Genomic DNA, 24,705 nt, shown 5'->3' with positions numbered 1-24,705 from the left:
TCCTGTACAGACTAGAGATCCTGACTCCACAGTCTCTAGTGGTTCATGCGTGAGCTGAGATTGCCCTAACCACAGACTAAAAGATGGCAACTCCGACCTATGCTGCCTGAAAGGCAGTTGAGCACTTCACGCTCCTCCTAAAGAGCCGGAGGGCAGAGCAGAGTGAAAATTACCTACAGAAGTGCTGAAATAGAAAGAGATCCCAGAGTGAGTAAAACAAACCACAAAATACAATATAAAGGATTAAATGCGTACTGTTAGAGAATATGCGGCCTACTTCCTAAAAGAAATGCAACATAGATGCAGGGAAAAGAACAAAAACAGCAAACAGATAAACCCTAGCTGGTCTTTCACTGACTGGCTTAACCTACAGCAGTATGGCTGGCCATTGCTCTACATGTTGCTGAAATAGATTGTGTCTTAAAGGGTTAATCCCAACATTAAAAGTTGTCACAAAGCAATGTAATCGGTTTTCTCTGGCAAGTCCCATAGAGAATGAATGGGGCGCTGGCACACTGCTCCATTCAACAGATCCCTGCTCTTGGTGGTTATCCATTGAATAAGTGCTAAAAAAAAAAATGAGAGGAAAAAATGCAGTGGACGTAAGTTTTCCCATGAACAGAAGTTAATTTTAATCATTAGATCTTTGAATAATAATAACCTTCACAACTAGAGGTGTTTAACCCCTTACTGGTCTGGGGCGCATTAGTACGCCCCAGGCCTTCACCCCCGATTCAGCACGGGCTCTGGCAGTGAGCCCGCACCGAACCGGGCACATGTCAACTGATTATTTGGTGTCTACGAACTTGTAATGTCCTGGAGAATCATGATGGCAGGTCAGTTTTAGCATCCAGTGAACGTGGAAAGGAAAAAAAAAAAAAACAACTGTAGAATTGCATTTTTTTTTTTTGCAATTTCACCGCACTTGGAATTTTTTTCCTGTTTTCCAGTACACGATATGGTAAAACTAGTAATTGCGTTTAAAAGTACAACTCGTCTCGCAAAAAATAAGCCCTCACATGGCCATATTGACCAAAAAATAAAAAAGATATAGCTCTGGGAACAAGGGGAGCAAAAAAATGAAAATGCAAAAACGGAAAATCCCAAGGTCGTTAAGGGGTTAAATAAAATGTTCCAGTGCTGAGATAATCTTATAAATGTGCCCCTGCTGTGTACTGTGTAATGGCTGTGTCTGACCGTACAGGAACATGGTCTGATCACACCACATCTCTTGGGCAGGGGGGGACGCAAAAGAGGATACAGACAGGACAGCAGGGGATAAAACATTTCCCTGCCTGTTTTTTAAACAATGTTTTACTTCAAAGAAAGAATCAGCTGCAATCCCCTGCTGTAATATTTGTATACTCTTTTGCTTCCTCCCCCTTTTTTTTACATATTAAAATAGTAGAGACATGGGAGAAAAGTTTAATTTCTGGTTTAGCTTTTTTTTACTTTACTACGCTGGTTTTATGGGTTTGCATTTGACCAGGGTGACATCTGCAAAAAGCATCACCACATGTCTCCTCCAGTCATCACAGACCATTCCCACACTCCACAAGAAACACTCCAAAAAAAGGGTCTGTCAGTTTTGAGATAGAAGATGAAAAAATTACATTGTGATCCCAACTGGATGCAGACACTAATGTCTCTGTATGCAAAATCTGTGAGACCACCTAGTGGTCATCAGTGGTACTACAAGCAATGCAGTTTTTAGCTAGATGGGCTTGGCTGGCAATAAGGGCTTTCAGGCAAATTCAGCTGACGCTGAATATATGATCTAACTTTTTCAGGCTTCATTCAGATATCTGTTTTTTTTTGCATCCCAAAAAAATTAGGCTATTTTTCATTAGTGCATTAGATCAAATTTTCATCCATTTTGCTAGGTGTGTCCATTTTTATTACCAGTGTAGCCTCTGTTTTTCTCGTATAAAAAAAAAAATTCTGCTACCCAAGTGAACAGTAAAAAACGGACAGCAATTAGATGACACGCAGGTGACATTTGCGTGCTGTCCGTTTTCTGAATGGGCGAGATTGATATGTGACTCAGATAAAAAATGGACATGTGTGACATGCAGAAGTAGTGCTGTTGCTTTAAAAGCATTCAGCAACTATTAGAAGTAACACAAGCACATAAGACAGGAAGTGTTGTGCTCCAAAAGCATCCAGCAACTAGAGGGGTTAACACAGTCACAGGAGAAGGGGGGTGTTTTAGCTGAGCCCCAGGGGGATTGTGGGGAAGTTGTTTACTGTCTGGCTGGAGCCGAAGAGAAAGGTGGTGTGTGTGTTCTGTATCTCACAAAAGCCCCCTGCACGTGAAAAGGATTCAAGTCAGGAGTGAAGCCAAACACAGGTCAGGTAGAGTTCCTGAACTAGTAGTGCAGAGTATTGTCAGGCAGAAAGATAAGGACTGTAAGAAATGGTGTCACAGGGATCATCTTCCTCAGCAAACCCTTCCCCCCCTGCTCCATCTCACTGTGCTGTAAAGAATGCTGTGTTCATTAATGTGCCTTTGCATTAGAACTGTGCTGTCCTGTACTACTGGGAAGACTGTGAACTGCTGTGCTGCTAAGGAAACTGTACTGTTTGTCACTGGAGCCTGTTGCTGATAAGACTTAACTTGCACTGGCTGTGCGGCTTCTTATTAAATGCTACTGTTCTACCATTTATGAGGACTCTTGTCAAGTGTGTCTGGTCAGCAAGTGAAGCAATCTACGTGTCTGTGCCTGAGGGTCAATACCCCTGTGTGCCTGAGAGAAGCTGCAGCACATGGTCTATGGTCGCCCTGAGTAACGGTTCCCCCAGGATTCCAAAGAATTCATGGAACCTGTCTCGCCCCTATCTGAACCTAGTGGCGTGCGTGCAACACATGTCTCCATGTTTTTTATTGTTGCAGACACTGTACGCAAAAAAAACAAAGAAAAAAAACATGGACATGTGTGCAACCGCATAGACTATATAATGTGTCCATGTCAAATCTAAGAAAAACACAGAATAGAACACATACGTGAAAAACGGGTGACTGAATGTGTTTTTACTCCTCTAAGGCTGGTGCACACATCCGGATATTTCCGGTACCGGAAAAACCGGAACCGGAAATATCCAAGTCCTGTGACATGTGTGGCAACCATGTGTCGCCCGTGTGCAGCATCAAGAGCACACACACCAGCGCCTGGGAATTGGTGTACAGTTACCGCTGTTCCCAAATGCCGGGTGCTGAACACTGCCCTCATCATGGTGCTGTGATCAACACCAGCAGGTACAGTGATGAGGGTAGCGGTAGTCTGCTCTCTGTGAGGGTAGTGGTAGTCTTCTCTCTGTGTCCCCACCTGTAAAAATAAGAATAAAATAATAAAATTCATATACTCACCTCTCCTGAGTGTCCCCCGTTGTAATCTGTGCAACCGTTGACGCCGAGGAGCCAGGGGAGAATGAGCCACTCCAGCGAGTGGCTCCGGAGCTGCGCTCAGTGAGTGACAGTACACCGCTCCTGAGCTGCAGCTCAGGAGCGGCTCAATCTCCTTTGCTGCAGCGGTCGCATGGATTACAGCGGGGGATACCTAGGAGAGGTGAGAACATGGATTTTATTTTATTCTTATTTTTACAGGTGGGGACACTGCGGGAGGAGACTACTACCCTCATCATAGTCCCTGCTTGTGCTTATCGCAGCGCCGGCAGGGAACCATGCGCTTGGGAACAGTGCTAACTGTACACTGATTCCCAGATGCCAGTACGTATCACACTGATGACACACGGATGTCATCCGTGTGTGTTCTACCTGAGGCACTTTTGCGGACCGTGTATCCACAAAAAAAAAAACGGACATGTCTCCGTGTGAAGCACACAGTCCGTGGAAACACACTGACATGTGCGCAGACCCATAGATTTGAATGGGTGTACGTGTGTCAGTGTCTACAGTACGTGTGGAAACTGTCACCACTCATACCGGAGATACTGAAGTGTGAAAGAGCCCTAAAGCTGGGTACAGATGAGCGTGTGAAAAATCATTCATATTTCATCCAAAAGATACAAACTGTCTTCATCCATATTGTAATACGTGTGTTTTTCTTTTTCTTTTTCAAGAAAACCTCTCAGCAAAAAAATATTTATTTATGAAATAAATATATAAATTAAGTAAAATTAATCTAAAAAAAAGGATATTATTTTGTGCTCATTGACGCGCCCCCTGGGCCGTGGGGATACCCGGAACCGGGCCTGTTGTAGATGTTGGGGGTTGTAGTCACCGTGGCGGCGACCCGGTCCGTGACCCAGGGCGGTCAAACCAAGGGCGTACTGTCCGTATTTAGGATAATGTCTGACTATGCCACCTGTGGATTGCGGTCAGTGATAACCGCCACTGCGGAGCAGTCCACTGAAGCTGGTGTTACGTGCAGCATGGTGATGTGACTCCCCACAGGAAGAGTGTAGCTTCAGGGCAGCGGGAGAGGATGATGGTGGTTGTAGTGCGAGGTATCAGTAATGACAACACAGAGTCTTTGCGGTGCAGTCCCAGGGTCTTTACTCACAGTTATCTACTTCCAAGTTACAGACGTCCAGGCAACTTCCCACGTCGTGCTGTGCATACTCAGTGAGGGTCTCAGTCCACCCTCAGATAACTCCAGAGCACTTCTCAGGACCCCGTTCAATGTACCTTCCTCTGGCCTCTTCCTGCACCTCACACCCAGTGCCACTTCTATCCGGTACCCTCGGGCCTTAGCGAGCGACGTATGTTCCGTCCCCTGGTCCTATGTGGACATCTTCTTAGGGCCACTGGTGTGGATTATGGTTACAGCACGTTAGACACTGTAACCGCCGGTTCCTAGCTGAGCCTTCAATGTTTCTCCACTTCAATGTTTCTCCATAGTTGAGGGATCCGGTTCCCTATTCTGGCCTCGACCCCTCTACCTCCTGGTAACAGCGGGGGCGTACGGGTGGCCTTCTGCACGACCCGTACCCCTAGGGTCCCTTCTGGATTTCTGGAGCCTTCCTGCCCCTTCTCTCTTTCCCAGGCTCAGGCCTTCTGGATAGGCCCGCCCGTGGAGCAGAGCTCCTACAGAGCCCCTGCTCCCCTCAGTCTGACTGACTGGACTGAACTACTCCTCTCAACTGCGCCCTGTCCGAAGATGACTACTCTCTTTTATATCTCTTACTATGTGCTCCCCTTAACTACTTCCTCCACCCATCCACTACATACAGTACAGACCAATGAATTAACACATGTGGAATTATATACTTAACAAAAAAGTGTGAAACAACTGAAAATATGTATTATATTCTAGATTCTTCAAAGTAGCCACCTTTTGCTTTGATGACTGCTTTGCACACTCTTGGCATTCTCTTGATGAGCTTCAAGAGGTAGTCACCGGAAATGGTTTTCACTTCACAGGTGTGCCCTGTTAGGTTTAATAAGTGGGATTTCTTGCCTTATAAATGGGGTTGGGACCATCAGTTGTGTTGTTCAGAAGTCAGGCGGATACACAGCTGATAGTCCTACTGAATAGACTGTTAGAATTTGCATTATGGCAAGAAAAAAGCAGCTAAGTAAAGAAAAACGAGTGGCCATCATTACTTTAAGAAATGAAGGTCAGTCAGTGCGAAAAATTGGGAAAACTTTGAAAGTGTCCCCACCTGCAGTTGCAAAGAACCTGGCTCACATGAGGACCGCCCCAGGAAAGGAAGACCAAGAGTCACCTCTGCTTCTGAGGATAAGTTTATCCGAGTCACCAGCCTCAGAAATCGCAGGTTAACAGCAGCTCAGATTAGAGACCAGGTCAATGGCACACAGAGTTCTAGCAGCAGACACATCTCTACAACAACTGTTAAGAGGAGATTTTGTGCAGCAGGCCTTCATGGTAAAATAGCTGCTAGGTAACCACTGCTAAGGACAGGCAACAAGCAGAAGAGACTTGTTTGGGCTAAAGAACACAAGGAATGGACATTAGACCAGTTGAAATCTGTGCTTTGGTCTGATGAGTCCAAATTTGAGATCTTTGGTTCCAACCACCGTGTCTTTGTGCGACGCAGAAAAGGTAAACGGATGGACTCTACATGACTGGTTCCCACCGTGAAGCATGGAGGAGGAGGTGTGATGGTGTGGGGGTGCTTTGCTGGTGACACTGTTGGGGATTTATTCAAAATTGAAGGCATACTGAACCAGCATGGCTAGCACAGCATCTTGCAGCGGCATGCTATTCCATCCGGTTTGCATTTAGTTGGACCATCATTTATTTTTCAACAGGACAATGACCCCAAACACACCTCCAGGCTGTGTAAGGGCTATTTGACCAAGAAGGAGAGTTATGGGGTGCTACGCCAGATGACCTGGCCTCCACAGTCACCAGACCTAAACCCAATCGAGATGGTTTGGGGTGAGCTGGACCACAGAGTGAAGGCAAAAGGGCCACCAAGTGCTAAGCATCTCTGGGAACTCCTTCAAGATTGTTGGAAGACCATTTCCAGTGACTACCTCTTGAAGCTCATCAAGAGAATGCCAAGAGTGTGCAAAGCAGTCAACAAAGGAAAAGGTGGCTACTTTGAAGAACCTAGAATATACGACATATTTTCAGTTGTTTCACACTTTTTTGTTAAGTATATAATTCCACATGTGATAATTCATAGTTTTGATGCCTTCAGTGTGAATGTACAATTTTCATAGTCATGAAAATACAGAAAAATCTTTACATGAGGTGTGTCCAAACTTTTGGTCTGTACTGTAGTTCCCCCTAACTAGGTGGTTCCCCCCACTCCAGCCAGGGATCAGGGACAGTTGTGCTCTCCCTTAGGAGCATTGTCGCCCTGTCCCCCGGAAATGTGGTGTAGTGGATGTAGTGTTAGGGTCCTGAGCCATACTCCTTCCTTACCTGAGAGTGAGATACCACACCTCTGGGTGAGATGCAATACCTCTGTGGCGACCGAACCCTCAGGGGCGCCACACTCATTATATATGTTTAGTTAATAAATTATATTTTTAGAATATTTTATTGTTCAGAGGTTTGAGTATTGGTACGCAATGTTTTTGTTCATGTTGAGTGGTAATATAGTCATTTTGAGCCATTCCTTTTGTGTTTTATTGGTTTTCACATTTTTTTTTACATCCATTGTCATCCTTTTTTATACTTCAGCAGTTTATAAAATTTACAAGGCCAAATACAGTTTCCTCTGTTAATAACTGCAATGTATCCTTAAAAAACAAATGCATTGCAGATGATCTGATTGGGATCTGTTTTTGGAGGGCGCAGGGTTGGCGCATCCATTGAATTGAATAGGTGCAATAGGATCAGTCTAGTGCATGCTGCAAAAATGGCATCTGAGAATCTCTATTCAATAACATTGATCAGTGAGCAGTCCGTGTAATATCTGACTTTAATTTCATCGACATCTGTGAAAAACCGGGGTCCGCTGGTTTGTCACAACATCTGTGCAACCTTATTACAAATAAAAAGAAATGCATTGCTACAACAGCTCAGCCAACATCAACAGGCGGCTTTATGATGGACAGCTCCGCGATACATAAAATGGCATTATTGATTGATGTCCCAGCTGGCAAACTGCAAAATCAGCTCCACAGTGCTTATCTTGAGAAAATAAAATGGAGATTACCTCCTCCAAATAATGCAATGAATTGTGCAGATATGACATTTGGGCTTGTTCACATGTTGCATTTTTGACACCTTTCAAATGAATGGGAAAAACAACACACATAAAAAAAAAAAAATGCAGCAAAAACACACTCATTTTATGCAGCGTTTTTCCTGCCTAGACAGTTTTCTTTTTGGTGCAGAAGAATCTGCTACAAATACTTAATGTGTGCACATAGCCTTGAAATTGTTGAGACAAATAAATAAATAAAAAGGTTGTTGTACCATGCACACACCGGTGCATAAAGTATAAGGTTGAGTATTTGTAGCACATTGTATTGCATCAAAAAACAGTGTTTTGGCAGGAAAAACGTTGCGTAAAATGTGTGATTTCAGAAATAATCCCCATTTAAGGAACTTCTGCAGGAGAAAAAAATACAGCATTTTAATCTGCGTGAAAAAAAAACATGGCAAAAATGCAGTGTGTGAACAAATACTAAATGGGTTGAAAAGTGTGATTTTTTTTTTCTTTTTAATTATTTCAAAGATATCTAAAAAAAATCCCACATTTGGTTTCTCCGCATCCATAAAAGTCAGAACTTTTAAAATACCAGATTATTCTTGCCGCGTGCTGACCTCTGTAAAATATTCCCTAAGAAATAAAAAAAAAGTTATCAAAAAAGTTGTAAACGTGATAAAATGGTACCAATAGAAAAGAAAAAAAAACAAGCACTCGCATAGCATTATTGCCGAAAAAATAAAAAAAGTTGTGGGTTCCAGCATAGAGCGACACGTAATTTGTTTATTTCTTTTTTTTTAAATTAGTAAAGCATAAGAAAAAAACAATATAAATTTGGTATTGTATCAATTGTACAGAGCTGCTGTGTAAAGTTCGCATTATTTTCACTGCACATACTGAGTTATAAAAGTTAAGTAAATACTTTTATGCCCAAAAAGACAAAAGTATTCTGTACATCAGGCATAAAATCGAAACCCAAAAAAGCAATAGCAGAATTTTTTTATGAATTCCACAAAGTTTTTTTTTTTATGTTTTCCATTGCCATGTTGTGTGATATGCCATATTATTTATACCTGCTGCATACCTATTGTTAGGTAGTATTACACCTCTGGCGCCCCTGAGGGTTCAGTCGCCACAGGGGTACTGCACCTCAGATAGAGGTGTGGTATCTCCTCTTCCAGGTAAGGATGGAGCATTTCTCAGGACCTCACTTTACCACTCAACACTACACCACTCCTGTCCTGTAGGGGCCTAAATGCACCAGGGTGTTGGCCCAAACTCTCTGCTCTCCGATGGGATCCAACCAGCTTCAGATCAGCGCGAGCAAGATGCATAGCAAACAGCTTGCAAGTGCACCCTCCTTGCCTAGGAAACAGGCCACCTCTGAAGTGACCAATAACCTTGGCATCGAGCTGTAGACTATAGAATTAAAGGGAACGTGTCATGTCCCCAAGCCCTATTGACCTACAGATATGGGGTTAATCTGCAGGTCAATAGAGTTCTAAAGCCGGGCTGCCACCGCACTGGAAGCATGGTTGCAGGGAGGAAATGTACTCTATTCTTTCTGGCAGTCATAGAAGCTCTGCTTCAGTCACTGCTTAGTGCACCACTTAGGGATCATTCACATGAGCGTATAACATGGCCGAATGTTATCTGACGTTTTATGGGATAGCATTCAGACTGTTATTATTTTATGAAGCAGTGCAGATCTGCGATTCTGAGAGTGGCTCTGCAAATCGGATCGCACTCACCCATTCGAGTCTATGGGTGCGTGTAAAACATCGGACTGCACTCAGATGTCATCCAAGCACAGTCCAACATCCGCGGCTTCAAACAATGGAGAAGATGGAGAAATTAAGTTCTCCATCTTCTCCGCACCTGTGCTGCGATTCTCTCTTACGAGAGAATCTGATCACGTTCAGATGACACTCAGCTCAAACCCTGATCAGAGTTTGAGCCAAGTGTCATTAGCATAATCGAGCCATTTCTCTCGCATGTGAGAATCATCACTCTTGTGACCCCCGGCCTAATGATGAGTTCTGTCTAATGAGGTCTTGGCACCATCTTGGTCGATCTGGTGAGGCCCCAAGAGAAAAAGGTTGAGAAGCCCTGCGCTAACTTGGTGGCGACTTGGTTGGATCAGAAGGTAGTGTGGAATTAGCTTCTTAAGGGCAGCCACACTCCCATCCTGAGAAAAAATACTGACCGAATACTGATAGTGGGGCCGTGGCCTAAATGTGAGGATTAGGCTGCAAGAGTGTGCAAAGTGCTGGACAACTACTGAAATACACTGCTGCTACAACAGGTGAATGTGAGAGGAGCTGTGACAGTCACTGTGTGTATGGGGCTGTATCTAAACTGACGCAAAGACCGCATCAGTGAGAAGAAGTGCTGCTGAACAGATTGCCAGCAGACTGTCACAGGTGGTAATAAAGTGTTGCATGTCCTGCTATTACCTGTAATATCTAATAAGCTGGACTGAGCTTGGAAATAACGTTAGTATAGCGACACAAACCAAAGATCTTTTTTTTTTTTGGGGGGGGGGGGGTTGTTTGTTTTTATTCTCCATTCCACCCCAGATTTTTTTTCCTGTTTTTATTACGTCCTATGGCAAAAGTCAAAACTGACATTTAAAACATACAACTAGTCTTCCAAAAACAAGCCCCATATGGTTATGTTGACTGAAAAATAATAAAAAAGTGTGGGCTCTTAAAAGAAAGAGATAAGATAAATGAAAGCAACAACAAAAAAGGGTTTTATGTTTACTTTGTATAAAATGTGGGGGGTAAAAAAAATTCCACCATTATTTTTTTTATTATTTATACTATTTTCTAGTTGCCTTAATTGACAGAATAATACAATTGTAAGTATGGGAATAATCGTGTATTTTGATTTGATTACTTAGTGGTGCATTTATTTTTATTTTTCATGTGAATATCATTTCTTAAATAATGGTGAAATACCTGAATTTTAACAAAGTACACACGAAGGGTAAGATCTGCCTCCTCCTTCAAGAAACTGTTCAAATGTGGCAGATTTTCAATGTGGATTTCACAAAGACAGTAAAAGTTATTGTGGTTTTACCGCCATGTTTCTTTTCTAACGATGCAACTTTCCCGACTGAACGCAACGGGGAAAATCTGCAACAAAGACGTGTGCTATGTGAATGAGATCTTAGGCAATGAGTAATTTACTGCAGAGGGAAAACCACAATAAAGTCATCAGACCGACAGCAATGGCTTCTATTCCTAGCACTGATGTATGGAGTCCATGTATTTTCATGATATCAGAGCTGGAACTTAACTGTGAACCACATCAGTTACAGCAGAAATCAAAGTAACCAAAGAAATATCGCTTGTCAAAGCAACAAATGTTTTAAATAGGATTAGCCCATAGTATGAAACCCATAACACATGTCAGCAAAGAGGGCAAGCAGTAAAAATAGCAAAGTGTGTGTGTGTGATGAGTACACAAGGCTACCAGGGGCGCTGGCTGGGAATATTAAAAGTCATGGGTCCTTTACCAGATCAGTTCACCTCTAACTCCCATGTTAGGCTATATGCGCACGGAGAATTTTTTAAACGATCAAAAACAACAAATTTTCTAGAGGAAACGGTTTCAGGAAGCCCTCCTTCTGTGGAAACTTTATGGAGTTTTTCTTTTCTTGTAGTGTTTTTTTTTTATGCCGGCATACCTGCATTTTTTTTTTCAGACACCTGTTTGGACGCTATATACAATATAGTGGTGGCTAGGCGGCTTGGACTGGCCCGCGGGAGAACAGGAGAATCCTCTGGTGGGCCACCACCTTCTTTTATGAGCAGTATTTGGCACAATATACTTGAATCACTATGTACAGACAAAGGCGACATCTTATTCAATGTCCTTCCATCACATTTATTAGATCTGCATTTTTTTTCTGACCTCTGTTTGGACGCCGTGTATAATATAGTGGTGACTAGGCTTGGACTGGCCCACAGGAGAACAGGAGAATCCTCTGGTGGGCCACCACCCTCTTAAATGAACAGTACTTGGCACAATATACTTGAACCACTATGTACAGACAAAAGCAGGATATTATTCATTTAACAAACTACCCAGTTGATTGCCATATAAATTTGTGACTGAGGATAATGTCACATTTGAATGTAGCTGAAAAGTGGAGCCCTGGAGTTGGTTACTGGTGGGCCCTGGGCACCCCAGTCCGACACTGGGTGGCTTCCAAGCGGAAGCTGCCAGAAGAATGGACTGGTCACTTCTTTTAGCCACTTCATGGCTTTCAAAGTCAGAAGCGGTTTAAAGAATTGAGAAAAGACGGAACATATGCTCAGCAATGTCTTCAGGGTTTGGAAACTTTGAAGCGCTTAAAAAAAGCCACATGTTCATTCTTCGGGTGACTTTATTTGCAGCCGCACCGTTCTATATATTTAAAAGCACAAAACAAAGACAGACAGCAGAGCCGCTGCAAAAACAAAGCCAAAACCGCCAGCAAAGCTGCTTCAGGAAAAAAGACTGTTGGCGCGTTCCTGAAGTGGTTTTGCAACTTGGCGGTTCCACTGACATCTTAAAGACATCATGTGCACAATAGTTTTTTTTTTTTTCAATAGTTTTTGCAGTCTTCTGATTGAACAGTGCCTAGATTAGAACATTTTCTTTAAGGAGCCACTTTTCTCCTACTAGGCGTTTTCTCCAAACTTGAAGAAGAAAAATGTTAAAAAAAAAAACCTGAACGTGAACAGCAAAGTGGTTTTACAATAGAAATGAATAGGAAGAGTCTTTCGGGCAATTTTTCAAACGTCTTTTGGAGGAATTATGTCATTTTGTTCTTTCGCTCAACTTTGCAATGGTAGGTAGGAGGAAGAGGAGGTAGGAAAAGTTGAGCTGTCCTCATCACCTATTGTCAGTGAAGTACCCATCATTGTGATCCTGCCTTCTGATCTTAATGAGATGACTGACTGTCTCAGTGTCAGGGCCATCTCCTGATTTATCTGGGTCCTTGGGTGACAAAGTCCCAGTGGGTCGCTATTCGCTTTTGAGCTTTCTTCCTTGACTTTCAAAAGCTTCAGCTTTTTTATTTTATCGATCAATAGAATTGTAAGAGGATTTGGGGTTTTTCTTGCGATAAAAACTGTAGTTTGTATCACTACCATGTTGGAGTACATACGACTTTTTCTTTTTATTCTCTTTTTTTGGAGGCAAGGTTAAAAAAAACAGCCATTCTTCCACTGAGGGTTTGCTTTTTCTACATTCTTGACTCGTCTACACCCACATGAGACGCAGCTTCACACCAAAAACATCTTCCAGAATTTGTTGCTTTTCTGAAGGTTTTGGTGGCACCCAGGAGATTCACCAACTCTTCCAGGAGTCCCGGACATTTTTGAGAGAGTTGTAAGTATTTTTAAAGGGAACCTGTCAGCAAGTTCATGCTGCCCTAATGACAGACAACATAAAACAGCGGCAGCCTTTTTGAGCATAAGCTATGCTGTACTCAAATGCTACTGCATATCTGACTCTTGTAGAAGTGTCCGGAGTGTAGCCCGGCTCTGGAGCAAGTGCCCGGAGTGTAGCCCGGCTCTGGAGCAAGTGCCCGGAGTGTAGCCCGGCTCTGGAGCAAGTGCCCGGAGTGTAGCCCGGCTCTGGAGCAAGTGTCCGGAGTGTAGCCCGGCTCTGGAGCAAGTGTCCGGAGTGTAACCCGGCTCTGGAGCAAGTGTCCGGAGTGTAGCCCGGCTCTGGAGCAAGTGTCCGGAGTGTAGCCCGGCTCTGGAGCAAGTGTCCGGAGTGTAGCCCGGCTCTGGAGCAAGTGCCCGGAGTGTAGCCCGGCTCTGGAGCAAGTGCCCGGAGTGTAGCCCGGCTCTGGAGCAAGTGCCCGGAGTGTAGCCCGGCTCTGGAGCAAGTGCCCGGAGTGTAGCCCGGCTCTGGAGCAAGTGCCCGGAGTGTAGCCCGGCTCTGGAGCAAGTGCCCGGAGTGTAGCCCGGCTCTGGAGCAAGTGCCCGGAGTGTAGCCCGGCTCTGGAGCAAGTGCCCGGAGTGTAGCCCGACTCTGGAGCAAGTGCCCGGAGTGTAGCCCGACTCTGGAGCAAGTGCCCGGAGTGTAGCCCGACTCTGGAGCAAGTGCCCGGAGTGTAGCCCGGCTCTGGAGCAAGTGCCCGGAGTGTAGCCCGGCTCTGGAGCAAGTGCCCGGAGTGTAGCCCGGCTCTGGAGCAAGTGCCCGGAGTGTAGCCCGGCTCTGGAGCAAGTGCCCGGAGTGTAGCCCGGCTCTGGAGCAAGTGCCCGGAGTGTAGCCCGGCTCTGGAGCAAGTGCCCGGAGTGTAGCCCGGCTCTGGAGCAAGTGCCCGGAGTGTAGCCCGGCTCTGGAGCAAGTGCCCGGAGTGTAGCCCGGCTCTGGAGCAAGTGCCCGGAGTGTAGCCCGGCTCTGGAGCAAGTGCCCGGAGTGTAGCCTGACGCGCCCCCTGGGACATATTCCTTTTTGAGGGGAATACCCGGCACCGGATCAGATGGGGGGTTGTAGTCTCCGAGCGGCTGTGACCCGGTCCCGTGCCCAGGGCGTCAAGCTAAGTGTTATGTGGCAGTCCTACAGATGTTATAAAAAGTTCTTTTGTGTCGACTACGCCACCCGTTGTGATGCGGTCACTGTGGCCGCCGCTGCTGCAGGGTCCGCTGAGGCTGATGGTGGGTGCGCAGCTTGGTGAGATAACCCCCAACGGGAGGGGTATAGCCTCAGAGGGGACAGGCGCAGAGGATGGGGGTTGTGGTGGTGCGGTGCAGCCGGCAATGAAGACAGACTCGGGTTATGCAGTTAAGGGTGTTTACTTACTGCAGATGTTGTACTGGTCACTCCAGCTGCTAGTGACCACCCGAGCCGTGCTGCGTCCACCAGGTCCTGGATCCAGCCAACCCCCAAACAAGTCCGGAGCGTGGCCCTGAGCTCTCCCTCTGTCCTTTCTTCAGCCGTCCCCACCAGTGATTCACCTAGGTCCAGCTCCCTCGGGCCTTCTGTTGGGACACCCTTGGCCCTGGGTTCCCTGACCCTTCATGCGGTGTGCCTTCGGGGTGAATATGGTGGGTGACCGTGACAGACACTGCCCACGGTCTCCGGTCTCTGGCTGGGGAATGTCTTTGCCCCCACCAGCTTGGGTTCCGGTACCCTCTTGCTGACTCCTCACCCGGTGCTCTAATTTGGGTTCTTGGGTCCCTTCAGTCTTCCCCCTCTGGGTCTTTCTCTTTCTTTCTCCTCTCTCTCTCTCCAGGGCTGCTGTTTCCTTCTCTCTCCTCTCCAACTGACTTGTTCTCAGCGTCTGACCCTGATCTAAGTTGGTGCCCTCCTTATATATCCCTCTATGTGTGAGCTCAGGTGACCAGCACCCAATGAGCTCCTATCACTACCCAGACTGCTCCCCCTATCTGCCCCTACACTACATGGGATGTACCACCCCCCTCCCACTCCAGCCAGGAACAGGCTCGGTTGTACCTGCACATTTCTAAGTGGGAGTACCGTCGGCCTGCTCCTCTGGAATGGGATGTATGTAGTGCATGCAGTCTATCTGAGCTCAGTTCCACACTCCTTCCTTACCCGGGAGTGGAATATCACACCTCTGGGTTGAGGTGCAATACCCCTGTAGCAGCCGAATCCTCAGGGTGCTACATAGCCCGACTCTGGAGCAAGTGCCCGGAGTGTAGCCCGGCTCTGGAGCAAGTGCCCGGAGTGTAGCCCGGCTCTGGAGCAAGTGCCCGGAGTGTAGCCCGGCTCTGGAGCAAGTGCCCGGAGTGTAGCCCGGCTCTGGAGCAAGTGTCCGGAGTGTAGCCCGGCTCTGGAGCAAGTGTCCGGAGTGTAGCTCGGCTCTGGAGCAAGTGCCCGGAGTGTAGCCCGGCTCTGGAGCAAGTGTCCGGAGTGTAGCTCGGCTCTGGAGCAAGTGTCCAGTGGGAGGTTCCACTCCAGCTCTTTTCTGCTAATAGCAATTAATCACCCAGTGTAAAATATAGTTTCACTGCTATCAGGGAGCCCATCACTATTTCATGCTGCTTATGAGCCTCCTGACAGGTTCCCTTTAAGGCAATTTCCCCAGGCCCTAAACACGTTTATTGCGCCACTGCTCATCTCCATATTCACACCAGAAAGTGATGTTTGCTAAAATAATTTGTCCCTGCCTGTTACATTAACCTTCCACATTAACACTAGTGTTTATTTATGGCCGCTGTGAAAATCTTCCAATTCTTTCACAATTTACTCACAGCTAAGATCACAGAGGAGCATTTTTCCCTTTCCTTGTCTCTTTTTCAGCAGGGTGAAGTGCGGCAGGTTCACAGCACTGATACGCTTCACGTGAATTCATTATCACCTCATTCAGCAGATTTTCTGCAGCATTAATTAGAATGTATATTTATCGTTATGTGAAAACTGCCGGTGATTCATTCACTCACTTGGATCCCACAATTGTATAACAAAATATAATTATACAAATTGAATTTTTACATTTGCTCTTCATGACTATGATCTAAGAAGTCTGCAGTAAAGTTAAAGGGAACCAGTCATGTTGAAAATGGCACTTGATCTGCAGGCGCGATGTTATAGAGCAGGAGGAGATTGATATATACGTATTTTTTTGGGGGGAAAAGTTTCAGTAAAACTTTGCATTTTATTTATTGAAATCTCTTTTGTTTGTATGCATCTGAGTCCGGCGGGCGGTTCTATTCAGTAATTGACAGTCTTTGCTCCATGACTGTGTATGCAGATAGCTGTCAATCACTAATCGGACCGCCCACTGGACTCTTAAGCATACAAACAAAAGGATTTCAATGAAAGAATACAAGTTACACTAAATGTTTTTCAACAAACCTACTGTATATATTATTCTGCTCAGCTTCTCCTTCTCTATACCATGCTGTCCACAGATCAGACTGCATATACAATGTGACAGGTTTCCTTTGAAATTTTATTTTTAAAATAAATAGAATACCATGTATCATTGACTTTACACATCACAAATATTTGCTACTTTGTGTTGGTATATCACATAAAATCCAAATATAACACATTTAATCCCTTATGATGTACCGGTATGTCATATGCCGGCTCCCTAACTTTGATGCGGGCTCACATGCCGAGCCTGCATCTTTCCCTTCACATGATGGCTGATTTAATAAGCCATCATGTACCTCTAACAGCCGCAGGTGGAGCGGTGCCGGGAGGGGGACGCGTCATTCCACGCACCCATCGGTACACTTGTGACGTGATCGCGGGGCGCCGATGGGTTGTCATGACAGTCGTGGGTCTGCTGAAGACCCCCGTGCCTGTCATTACGATCTTCCTGTGAAAGCCAGCGTTTTCTGATGAACTGCTAAGTATAGCACAAGTGGTCAGACAATCGCAGCTTCAAGTGCAGTAAAAAGTAAAAATAAAATTAAAAAAAACACAAGTTCAAATCACCCCCCTTTTGCCCCATTAAAAATAAAACAATTTAAAAAAAAATGCACATATTGGGTATTGCTGCATTCGTAAAGGTCGGATCTGTCAAAATATAAATTAATCCAATCGGTAAGCGGCGTAATGAGAAAAATCGGAACGGCAGAATTATGTTTTTTTGGCCGCCGCAACATTGCAATAAAGTGCAATAATATGTGATCAAAACATCATATCTACCCCAAAATGGTATCAGTAAAAATGTCAGCTCAGGACACAAAACATAAGCCCTCATACAGCCCCATACACAAAACTGAAAATGTTACGGGTCTCGGAAAATGGCGACATGGTGACGTGTTTTTTTTGTCACCACTTAAATAAAAAAAAGCTATACATGTTTGGTATCTGTGTACTAGTAATGACCTGGGGAATCATATTGCCAGGTCACTGGTCAGTATATATGTTTGGTTTTTATTTACCATGTTCACTATATGTAAAATATACATTATATATACATATATATATATGTATATATATATGTATATATTACATATAGTGAACATGGTAAATAAATTTTAAAAAAAATTGTGGAATTGCGCTTCATTGGCAATTTAAACACACTTTTTTCCCCCGCTTTCCAGTGCATCACATGATAAAATGAATGGTGTCATTCAAAAGTACAGCTTGTCCTGCAAAAAAACAAGCTATTTTTTATTTTTCCGGTGTATTGACGGAAAAATAAAAAAGTTAAAACGAAAAAATAGATAATGCCCACAGCATGAAGGGGTTAAATTTGTGGGTATAACGTGAAAAAATGTGTAAAAGTTCAAGGGCTATAAATACTTTTTTCAGGGCACTGTATCATCTGCTGTCCCCAGCTATCTGTCCATTATGATCGGGTACTGTCCCGTTCAGTTTTATGGATGACATTCTTTTCCTTGCATGAGGCATACCTAAACAAGAACTAATTTTTAAGAAATTCTCATTGAAACAGGAAAATATCCCTTCCACCGGTGACGTATGCCATGCTGGAAAGATGTCAAACAGTCTCCCAGCTTTGGAGGTAGATGACACTATGACATCTGATCTAGTAGACTCCTCCATTATTATCTCCTTTGCAGTGTAGCACCTTGGTAATAATGGCGGAGTACTCCCTGATGTAGCACCTTGGTGATAATGGCAGAGTACCCCCTGATGTAGCACCTTGGTGATAATGGCGGAGCACCCCCTGATGTAGCACCTTGGTGATAATGGCAGAGTACTCCCTGATGTAGCACCTTGGTGATAATGGCGGAGCACCCCCTGATGTAGCACCTTGGTGATAATGGCAGAGTACTCCCTGATGTAGCACCTTGGTGATAATGGCGGAGCACCCCCTGATGTAGCACCTTGGTAATAATGGCAGAGTACTCCCTGATGTAGCACCTTGGTGATAATGGCGGAGCACCCCCTGATGTAGCACCTTGGTGATAATGGCAGAGTACTCCCTGATGTAGCACCTTGGTGATAATGGCGGAGCACCCCCTGATGTAGCACCTTGGTGATAATGGCAGAGTACTCCCTGATGTAGCACCTTGGTGATAATGGCGGAGTACCCCCTGATGTAGCACCTTGGTGATAATGGCGGAGTACTCCCTGATGTAGCACCTTGGTGATAATGGCGGAGTACCCCCTGATGTAGCACCTTGGTGATAATGGCAGAGTACTCCCTGATGTAGCACCTTGGTGATAATGGCAGAGTACCCCCTGATGTAGCACCTTGGTGATAATGGCAGAGTACTCCCTGATGTAGCACCTTGGTGATAATGGCGGAGTACCCCCTGATGTAGCACCTTGGTGATAATGGCGGAGTACTCCCTGATGTAGCACCTTGGTGATAATGGCGGAGTACCCCCTGATGTAGCACCTTGGTGATAATGGCGGAGTACCCCCTGATGTAGCACCTTGGTGATAATGGCGGAGTACTCCCTGATGTAGCACCTTGGTGATAATGGCGGAGTACCCCCTGATGTAGCACCTTGGTGATAATGGCGGAGTACCCCCTGATGTAACACCTTGGTGATAATGGCGGAGTACCCCCTGATGTAGCACCTTGGTGATAATCGCGGAGCACCCCCTGATGTAGCACCTTGGTGATAATGGCGGAGTACCCCCTGATGTAGCACCTTGGTGATAATGGCGGAGTACTCCCTGATGTAGCACCTTGGTGATAATGGCGGAGTACCCCCTGATGTAGCACCTTGGTGATAATGGCGGAGTACCCCCTGATGTAGCACCTTGGTGATAATGGCGGAGTACCCCCTGATGTAGCACCTTGGTGATAATGGCGGAGCACCCCCTGATGTAGCACCTTGGTGATAATGGCAGAGTACCCCCTGATGTAGCACCTTGGTGATAATGGCAGAGTACCCCCTGATGTAGCATCTTGGTGATAATGGCGGAGTACCCCCTGATGTAGCACCTTGGTGATAATGGCGGAGTACCCCCTGATGTAGCACCCTGGTGATAATCACGGAGTACCCCCCGATGTAGCACCTTGGTGATAATCGCGGAGTACCCCCTCATGTAGCGGCATGGTGTCCAGGTTGGAGAGTTGGATAGTGGGTGTGAGCAGGTAAGATGATGGCCATAACGTAACTAAAATGTATTTTCCTATGCTGAGATAAAAGTAAGATCTCATGCCAACCACTGATCCTGTACATCAACACATGGTATCACTATAATAAAATTCCTTTGTAATACAGCATGCAATAAAGCAAGTCACATTTTTTTCCTCACAGATTCCTTTTGAATTCATGAGAAAAAAAAATCTGATTTCCTTCTGCCTTGTGCCACTCTGTCCATAGGTTGTGTTCATGTACCAGCTCCAGGTCTCATAATGGACCAATGTGTCCAGATTGCCCCCGGTCTAGAAGGATACATACTTGAGCCTGAACAAAAGGTTCCTTTTGGTTTGTGAAATTTGTAAAGGAGTCTTGTTCCTCTTCCATTGGTATTAATCTGATTTGTATTTTTTAACATATCTTTTGTCTGCTGCCAATCCTGACCTCTACTATGATTCCTGCCGGCTACTTTGTGTCTTTACTCCTTCTATAACCCTGGCCATTACTATGATTTGGGGACTCCAGAATGTAAAGGGGGTGTCCATGGATGGCAAGAAAAACAAAGAAATCAATTTTGGAACAAATCAAGACAGATACAAAGCAAAGATCACCAAGGTATGACTTGCCTACTTTGGATACATCATAAGAAGAGAGCAATCACTGGAGAAGAACATCATGGTGGGAAGACTAGAAGTGTGGCGCCCCTGAGGGTTCAGTCACCACAGAGGTACTGCACCTCACCCAGAGGTGTGGTGTCTCCTTCTCTCAGGTAAGGAGGGAGTGCTGCCCCGAACCCCAACACCTGCATCCAACACTACACTGCTCCAGGCCAGCTGGAAGGGCAAGATGCAATGTGTTTCCTGCTGAGCCCTGACCCTGGCTGGAGTGGGGGGAACCAGTAGTGGGTGTGGGTGGAGGAAGCTGCTTAGGGGAGCACCATTGTAGGAGATATAAAAAGGGAAGCCATCTTAGGGTGGCAGAACAGACAGAGGAGTGAGAGAGGACAGTCACTCTGGGAGCAGAGTCTCTTTAGGAGCTCTGCTCCACAAGTAGGGCTTAGTGCTAGAGGCCCAGGAGGGGAGCAGAGAAGGAAGGCTCCGATCTATAGAAGGGATCCCAGGGGGTACAGCGAGTGCAGGACGGCACCCGTACGCCCCGAATCTGCCAGGTGTCAGAGGGATCAGGCCGCAAGAAGGGGACCGCCCCCTGGACCAGCCGTGTTACTCCAAGTCTCGGCTGGAAAAACCGGAGGCTTCTGGCTTATATAGTCAGTTGCCAAAAGCCTCGTTCTAAGCTCCGTGAGGTTCAAGCAGGTCCGGGAACTCCAACAAGGCAGGAGGGACTTCAGAGCACCCGAGCGGGACTGAGAGTGGGGAAGCGCAGGGCAGGAGGGAGAAGACCCAGCATGAAGACGGTCTAGTGAGGGACACAAGAAAGCAGGGTTCCGTCAGGTATTCCTAAAACACCTGAGGAAGGGCTGAACCCTTGTGCTGGTGAACGCAGCGAGACGTGGGAGGCTGTGAGCTGACAGTGCAACCTGTGGAACCTAACAACTGTGAGTAAAGACTCGGATGAGTGCACCGCACTGCCTCCGTCCATTATTTCGGCTGCGCCATCTCCCCCCCCCTCCCCCGCACTACAACACCCAGCACAACCAACAACACCTACACTGCCCTGAGGCCCACTCCACCTGTGGGGAGCCGTTCCATCATAAGCTGCCCTAACATCTGCCATAGAGGACTGTCGCAGCGCTTGTAATCCTTACGAGGCACCACAGGTGGCATCACGAACACTTTACAAATCCCCTATAAATATTCCCTTTTTTTGGGGGTTGACCGCCCTGAGCCACGGACCGGGCCAGCCACCGTGATATCCCCCACCGGCATCCATAGGCCCGGCTGCCGAGTACCCCACGGCTCTGGGGGCGCGTCAGAAGGAGCAAGACAAAGAGTAAGACCAGCAACATGATGGCTTGATACAATCAAGATGACGGTGGAGAAGATCCTGGTGGACCATCTAGGATCGATCTTCTTACAGAACGTTCATCCATCAAGTTGCCATGGCTCAAGATCGAGCCGAAGGCCGTTAGAAAAAAGAAAAATTGCAAAATCTTTCAAGACCGATCGGTAACACAGCCATATGTAAGAGGCCGATCAGTGACTGATGTAATCTCATCACCGATACCTGTAATCTGTGCATATAGAAATGCAGAGGAGACACAAATCATGTCTTCCCTCATCAGCAAGTAAAGACTATACGCAATGGAAAGACTGTATTTGCTTCTTTTCTATACTATTATATGCGCATTACCCTAAACTTACAATCAGGTGATGACACTTTATTGTTGGCGTATCTGTAGCCACATAGAAAGCTGTAAGGTATTTGTATAAGAATAGAAAAGTTTAGCAAATATGAGCAGATTTCCTGAAGGGTCTAGACTGTTGGTTCTCAGGGTATAAGATGCAGTCAGCTACCAATCAGGGGTTATATCGGCTTCTACAGCCGTGGGGGAACTGTCTCACAGAGACAGCGGTACATATTTATTCAGTGCTTGGTCTACACCAGCAATCCTCTACTCCAGATTAGGCATCAGTCAGAGGGTCCCATAGCAGAAATTAAATGGGGCCCCCTTCTGGTGCAGGATAAGATCACCAGACCTATCGGCATCTGGGACAGGTATTCATGATCTTTGGCTTAAGCTGACCATACACATTAGATGACTGTCAGCCTACAGCCATCTCAGCTAACTCTCCCATACACAGGAGCACTCATTTGGCCGATGCTCCTGTGCTCTCTATGAGAAAACCGTCGAGTGAGACGTCGGTCGGCGGCTTATCTCAGGGAGAACAAAGCGATCGGTAGACAGAACTCGGGCATACTCGATCGACATCGCTCTCGGCCATCGGTCAGTGTATGTGGGCCACGGTTGTTTAAGAAGAAGATCTCTGCACAGACTTTCTTCTCAAGGCGTTTCTCTTGCATGGTCCTGAGCACCGGTCCTGTGCGATCTACCTCAAAGATAGAACCTATAGAAGACAATGGGACTTTTATATACATTTTACTAATAAAGTAATACTTTATTACTATACATACTAACTTCTGGATAAGTGGGAGTCCGATCTCTGGGACCTCCTTTGATATTGACAACCTGTCTCTGAAATGCCTCATTGGAATGAAGCTGTGGCTGTGCATGCGCACCACCGCGCCAATCATTCCCTATGGGACCAAAGGAGATAAGCGAGCACTGTGCTATTCCCCGACGGTCCCCTGAAGAATGAAAGGAGTGGTTATACTCATATTAGGCCTCTAATCCATTCCAAAAGAGCATATCAGACCCTTGTTCTCAGGACTGGTGGAAGCCCCAGGAGCCGGACACCCACCGATCCACAAGTTATCACTGACTTGTTGGCTAGATGATAACATTTAGAGCATGTTCACACAATGTGGATTTGCAGCAGATTTTGTTGAAGAAAGTTCTGGTTTTGTTCCATCTGAAACAACCCTAGATGCTAGAATATGCTGTTGTTAATATATTAATATTCTATTGTTAGTAGTCCTATTAGTAGCATCATCTTTTGCTAGCACAGAGCGCATTATTCTTTATTACACCCGTGATTATTGTTTGTTATTATTATTATTATTATTAGAAGTGGCGTAACTTGAAGCTTGTGGGCCCCAAAGCAAAACCCCAACAGGGCTCCCAACTATCACTGTTGTGTAGTCTATGCCTAAGGGGGAAAGGAACCTTTGGGCCCCTTTAGTCTCCAGTGCCTGGGTGCGATTGCAACCCCTGCACTTATTATAGTTGTACCCCTGATTACTAGTATCTATTGCTAACATATCAGATTATTATTTTTTTAATACAAATGTCATGACTACTATTACTACTCCTATTTTTTTCTATGATTTCTATTTTTCTGACTATTTTATAATTTATTATCTATTTTATAATCTACTGCTAGCAAAGCGCAGACTCATTTTATTTCACACATATTATGAGTATCAAGCACCATATTCTTTTCTGGACAGATTAATTTGTTATTTGGGAAAAAAAAAATGTATATAATAAAAAAATATATAAAAACATGTAACTATATAATTATTTTATATATCATAATATATATATTTATAAATATATACATATATAATATAAAACAAACATATAAAATATATAAATACATCTAAAATAAATAAATAAATATATATCTTAAAATATATATTTTAGATGTATTTATATATTTTATATAGATCTTTAGACTATTATCTATGACTATTTTTTTGGCAGCTCCAGCCAGGGTCCCTTTACAAGCAGTGATCTCCTATTTGCAGCCCAATCAGTGATCTGTGGCTGTGGATGGCAGTGAATATGATATTGTGGGGAGATAGATGTGCAGGATCTGTCAGTCTGTCCTTGCATCCTCTGCTGCCTTCTTCTCCCCTCCATAGTCAGAGCTTGCAGGATCACTAGAGGGAGCCTGTGCCTCTTCCCTTGGACAATAAAGGGAGTTTCCATGTTGCATTCAGGCTGCTGCTGCTGCTGCTGCCCTGAGCCTCTTGTGCTCTTCACACTAGCAGCAAGCAGCACCAAGCTGGGAGTGGTGTGCAAATTGTGCAACATGCAGATGCCACCCTTGCCTCCAAACCCTAGTCTAGGTATCAAGCTGGGCTTTTTCTGGAGGTCACCCAGGGCCAGGAAGGTGCAGGAGCCACCTATGTGCTAGAAGGAGCCTTGGATCTATCATTGCATTGGATCTGTTCCCATCTGTGCTGCTGGGGCTTGGGATTTCTGGACACTTTGGGGAGGTGGAGAGAAGGACAAGCAGCTGTGTGTTGGTGACTTGTTAATTCCTGTGGCCAGGAGAGAGGTGTGGAGGTGGCCTTCACCCAGGCTGCTCATCATGGGGAATGCAGGCAGCATGGATTCTAACCAGACTGATTTCAGGGCACATAATATGCCCCTTAAACTGCCCATGCCTGAACCAGGTGAACTGGAGGAGAGGTTTGCCATCGTTTTGGTGAGTGCATTGTATCCAGCCTTTGGTCCTTCCCATGTCTTGCCTAGGTTGACGCTCGCTATGGTGTCCTCCGCAGAAAGTCTACACATTGCAGCATCTTC

At 45.5% G+C, this 24,705-nt stretch overlaps 1 protein-coding gene across 7 annotated transcripts in view; it reads left to right on the top strand.

Moving 5' to 3' along the window:
* The first annotated feature begins 24,080 nt into the window (after positions 1–24,080).
* FMNL2 (formin like 2) overlaps positions 24,081–24,705 on the top strand; it is a 235,233-nt gene continuing 234,608 nt past the window's right edge. For 6 of the 7 annotated variants that reach the window (XM_073647171.1, XM_073647168.1, XM_073647172.1 and 3 more), the window contains exon 1: positions 24,081–24,604. In XM_073647171.1, coding sequence (XP_073503272.1) covers positions 24,488–24,604 — 117 coding nt within the window. In that variant the 5' untranslated portion in view covers positions 24,081–24,487. The remainder of the gene's footprint in view (positions 24,605–24,705) is intronic. The other variant, XM_073647173.1, reaches the window with a different exon arrangement.

The sequence above is a fragment of the Phyllobates terribilis genome, unplaced genomic scaffold (assembly GCF_046119375.1).
Source record: "Phyllobates terribilis strain yellow unplaced genomic scaffold, ASM4611937v1 Scaffold_9__5_contigs__length_417890890, whole genome shotgun sequence".
Classification (NCBI taxonomy): Eukaryota; Metazoa; Chordata; class Amphibia; order Anura; family Dendrobatidae; genus Phyllobates; species Phyllobates terribilis.
This window is presented reverse-complemented; position numbering and strand designations above follow the sequence as displayed.